Consider the following 5,000-nt stretch of genomic DNA (forward strand, 5'->3'; position numbering starts at 1 on the left):
GGCAAGAAACCACCGTGGCCACGGAATTTACGGCAGGACATAAGTCATGGTCTCCTTTTTCCCACCAAAGCATTATATTAGGAAAATGAAATAGCATTCTTCGTTCACTTATCATACATTAGCTTCACTTGAATAGCTTTCTAATAACTTGCCCCTTGACTCGTTTGCTGTTAACGAGGAAGCCGCCATGACTCGATGGTTTGAATCCATTTCCACAGAACGCCTTCGTTCTAAAGGAAGGATGTCTCCCTCTCTCTCTCCACACCTCTCAAAGCACTTGTAGCATCGAATGGTAAACGGTTTGAAGTGAGAAAAGAGGCCCCATCCTTACGAAAAGATGCCTTCTTGACGCCCGCCAACAAGCAAGATTACAATCCGTTTCAGGTTTTCCAATTTCCCCCACGTGCCCGCGCGCTGCAGCTCACGCAAAAACGCACACCGAGCCCTGTTCGTCCTTCACTTTTATGTGCCACCTGCCTTCCTTTTCCTTTCTGTTTTCCTTTTGCTCTATCGACGACAATGGCGTTGCTTTACACCGCGTTAAGGCGTTGCGTCCTTTAACGCGCGTCTGATCCTCCGCTGCAGACGACTTTCGTCTTTATTGCCGTGGCTTTGGTCTCCGTTCGCATTCATGCGAAGATGGTCCTTCCACCGTCCACCGAACTAGAGCAATTGTCCCAGCGAGCGAGCGACTCACCGTGAAAGGAAAGGAAACGGAACGACACCGAATGGGGCAGCTTTTGCAGAGCAACTCGTTTCCATATGGCCACGAGTATCCTTTGCCATTGCTTGAGTACTTTAACGACTACGGGGCCGTCTGTCAGTGTTTGATCGGGTTAAAACTGTTGCAGCTAGAGAGCCTTGAATTCCACTTCAAATTCTGTCTTGGCGGAACCTCAGTTACACCCAGCGTTACTGACCTGGTTTGTAAAAGGATAACATCCTTCTCAGTACAAAATTAATGATTAAGTTCATTTGCGAGGAATTAAAATTGATTGATGGGATTAAATTCCCGTTCGTTTGAAAATAACCGATTGAAATTATACTTCTGTTTCACATTAAAGATATCATCCGGATCCGGGTTCACCTCACTTCAATTTCCATCAAACTCCTTCCCCAAAAAAAAAAAAACAAAACATTCAAATTTTGGGAGCGCTTGACGCTATTTTAGTACTTACCTTACGCTACGTCGGTCGAGGGCTTTCCGGTTTTATTATTTGCCTGCCTCAATCAAATCACATACCTTCTCCGATTCGACTCTATTCCTGGTTACTTGTTCCCCGTGCTTCGAGCTCCCTTAGCCCTGGAAACGAAGGTGCGCAATACGATTTCCTTTTCTCATCACTCACAGTTTACCACATACACAGTACAGACCCTGACGAGCCCCACTATGCTTGAGCTTCTTTTGAAAAAAAAAAGGTTTCCATAAATGGGAAATCACGACCACCGTTAGCTTTGAGGAAAGATCTGGTGGAAGGAGCAGCGGCATTTCCAATGTAAAACCCCAAAACCCTCATGCCTCCCAAGACCCAAAAGCAAAAGGTCGCTCCAGTAACGCTCATTTCAACACGCCCCTTCAATACATCTCCACTCCTGGGGTTGGTCCGGTTGTTGCTCCACGACGCTTTCCTCCTTTCCATCGGCCCCTCGTGCGCCACTCCGTGAAGATATGTGTACTCCGGGCAAGGGCTCGCGCCTTGATTTAGGATGCCGGTGCCGGTGAACTTCGGCATCGATCCTCTGTTGCTCTGTGCCGCTCCTGTGCCAAAGCAGGAACAACGGAATCGACACACTCAAGACTCGCGTGATACGCGCCGTGGGTGGATGGAAGACCGTTTCCGTGGCCCCAAACCAAGCGAAACCAACTCAGTGAGTGAGTACGGCCTAGTGTTTCTTGTATGATGGCAGCATTGCTTACCTTTTTGCAGCAGCGCACATGACATATGCGAGTGAATTATTTAGAATATGCCCCTGAATGGAAAGCAATAAATAACGCAAATGAAAAATGGCCTGATGTCGATGAAGGGCTGTTCAGCGGGGAGGGGAGGAAGGTAAGTGGATCCCGAGGTCCCGAGGTCCCGAGGAGAAACGATACCAGCGATTTATGCTTGACAAATCGCATCCGGAATCGCACGGCTGATCGGACATGGCACGCAAAGCTCCCGGGCTCCCCTTTGGCAGGTGATCCCTAACACAATTTGGTACAACTAACTCCAATGTTGTGAGCGTATACACACAGCGCCACGAACCATATTGGAAGCAAACGATTATTTATTGTAGCTCTGCGTGTGTCTGTGTCGCTTGCACGAATGGCGGTACGCTTTGTACTTAATGATACTTTTATGACGAACACGACAAGCGACATTATCTCCGGGGAAGGGTTCTCTGAAGTGGAGGTTCACCGCATGTTCGCTTTATAAATTGAGCTCTGTAGCGTGGTTGCTCGGTTTGACCGATGCCACAATGTCTCAAGCACGTGCATGTTGCACGAGGATAATGCGGTGCTGCAGCAGATTTAGTTCCTGTGCATGCATTACGGTTATGAAAAGCTGTTTCCTTTACTCTTTTGTTCGCTGCGCCTGTTAAATCAGTGAACCATTTATATAAATAAACCCGAGTACACCGAGTAGTTCCGGTCAATGACTCGCAATGGTAGCTTCTCGAACAGAAAACCCATCCAGGTTCCCAGGTTTAGTCACTGGAAAACTGTAAAACAGTCAGTAATTATCCGGGGAGTTCCTCGGTACCTTCCACGCTCCTCGAAAACAAATATTGATCTGCACGCTGCTCGTACGCTCGCGGAAGGTTCGTTTCAGCACGCCAACGCCACCCGCTACCTAATTAGCAATGCTGCATAATTCATCCTCTTGCCGTACGTTCATTGAATAAGCGGAGGGAAGTTTAAATATTAACGAGATTAATAGTTCTCATGTGGCTGTCAGCTCTCGCAGCGGTGGTCGTCCTCCAACAGTGTTGACTGGCCGCCCCGTGATGCTGAGGCTGATTATCATATTGCATAAATTAGATCGTCACTGATAGCGACGAAATATCGACCGGTGGCGAAACTTGGCCAACAACTTCTATTCTCCCCGGAGTGCTCGCTGGGCTGCTCGCTGTGGAGTAGTGGCTTTGGTTGTCTTAAGATGTCCACACGGGTTTTCCGCTCGGGAGTACATTGTTTTACGCTCGATACATCGAGACAAGGCGAGTCAAAGTTGGCCAAGCCTGCCACTACTGCTGCTGCTCGTAAGCTCGAATGAGAAGCCCCTCGAACGAGTGGCGCGTGCTACTGTGATGGAAATTTACGGCCATCGGGCTCCGTTTGCGCGCTCTCTCTCTCTGTCTCTGGTATGCTGCTGCTGCCGTTGGTCCGATGGCTGCCAGACCGGAACCGTACACCGACACCGGTTTGAAATTGTAAAAGCGTTGCTTCATATTTAGTTCCACCGTTTGTGCCTTCTGTTCAACGGCGATTTGGAGAAGAACATTTAAAATCGATTAAATTTATGTTGCATGCATCTGGCGCATTTGGGGAGCATTTGGTGTCGTGGCATCACAAAGGCAATTCACTTGCATATCCGGGTTTTCTTTGTTTTTTGTTTGAATATTTGAAGGGATAAACTTGAAGTGCTCTTGTTGCCCCAGTTTCGAGTGGCTAAGATGGCACCGAACTCAATTACATGGTGGCCAGTAATGAAACAATGGAGGAACCATCAGGAAGCAACGATGGGTGCTCCGAGTGCTTCTCGAGCTGGAAACTTTACAATTTCATTCGCACAAAAGAGCCCCAAAAACTGCAATAAAGTCACTTCGGTACATTTCGATTATTGCAAGATGTTCAGAGCAGCGTGCTCGGAACGGAACTTCGAATCAGGAACAACTTCTTCTTCGAGGAGTCGTTCAGCTGAAGAGTCCTTTTCGAAGAGCCCACTTTTGTGTGCAGCTCTTGTGAGGCGTCGTAATTTGTGCCAAATTATTATTCGTCTTTCCCGACTCAGTTTCATGGATGCATTGGCAATTACGATGAAGTTGCTGCATTCAAATGAGTTATGCAAGTAGTGTAAGCAATGATGAATGTAGGAAATACTGTATAACTCCACTACTTGCAGTGTTTTTATTGTGAAAATTCGCATTCGCAAAAGTTATACTATTCTTAAAAATATTCTTGGAATAATAGCTTGGTCGGTGCCTTTGCTTGATGAAGTAAACTCATTTATTCAATCGATTTCAATTCTATCTTATACAACTTTGATACCAATTCATAACTGGTTTTACGGTTCCCTCTCTCTCCCTCTCTCTCTGTCTCTTTTTTGCTTTCCATCTCCCATTCAGGTACCCGAAACCCGGCACCAGCAACCCAACGGTAACGCTGAACGTCGCCGATTTGACCGATCCGAAAAGTATCCGGATGAATAAGCTCACTCCACCGCCGATTCTCGTTAACCAGTAAGTAGCGCTAGGATCAAGAATCACTTTACGACTACCTTCGCCACATTCACTCAGCACACTTTTCAAAGAGCGATAAAACTTTCCTGTCTTAGCCCGTTCGCCGCTACGCCATTTTTACTTCTGCCACGGTAACGCTACGAGAATCCGGGATAGCGGGGCTGGAAAGTTTTCTTCCGATGGAACAGAGCAAAGGCTCCACGCTCAGCGTAAATTCATTCGCAGGATGTTTGAATAAATTTAAATTTTAAATACAAAGACTACGGCTACATACTGGAACAGGGGAGCCAGTGGACTTGTTTTATCACAAAGTACACATCACACCGACGTGCTTATTAGCATAATTTTACGTTTATCAACATCGAGGTTTCAATCGCTTTTCATTTTCATCTTTGATGATACGCACCATTAAAGATTGTCCTAGGTTGCACAGAAAATAGTGAAAATGAATCTTCTTTGATCCATAAATCTCTGGCAATACCTTTTTTCAACATAAATTAGTTGTTCCACTCGCATGCCATTACGCACTGTCTTCAAATGGTATTAACTGGAAC

At 46.4% G+C, this 5,000-nt stretch overlaps 1 protein-coding gene across 5 annotated transcripts in view; it reads left to right on the forward strand.

Moving 5' to 3' along the window:
- Positions 1–5,000, forward strand: part of LOC126569570 (venom dipeptidyl peptidase 4) — a 91,686-nt gene that overhangs the window by 74,375 nt on the left and 12,311 nt on the right. For all 5 annotated transcript variants that reach the window (XM_050226760.1, XM_050226758.1, XM_050226759.1 and 2 more), the window contains one exon: positions 4,333–4,446. In XM_050226760.1, coding sequence (XP_050082717.1) covers positions 4,333–4,446 — 114 coding nt within the window. The remainder of the gene's footprint in view (positions 1–4,332; positions 4,447–5,000) is intronic.

The sequence above is a fragment of the Anopheles aquasalis genome, chromosome 2, assembly GCF_943734665.1.
Source record: "Anopheles aquasalis chromosome 2, idAnoAquaMG_Q_19, whole genome shotgun sequence".
Classification (NCBI taxonomy): Eukaryota; Metazoa; Arthropoda; class Insecta; order Diptera; family Culicidae; genus Anopheles; species Anopheles aquasalis.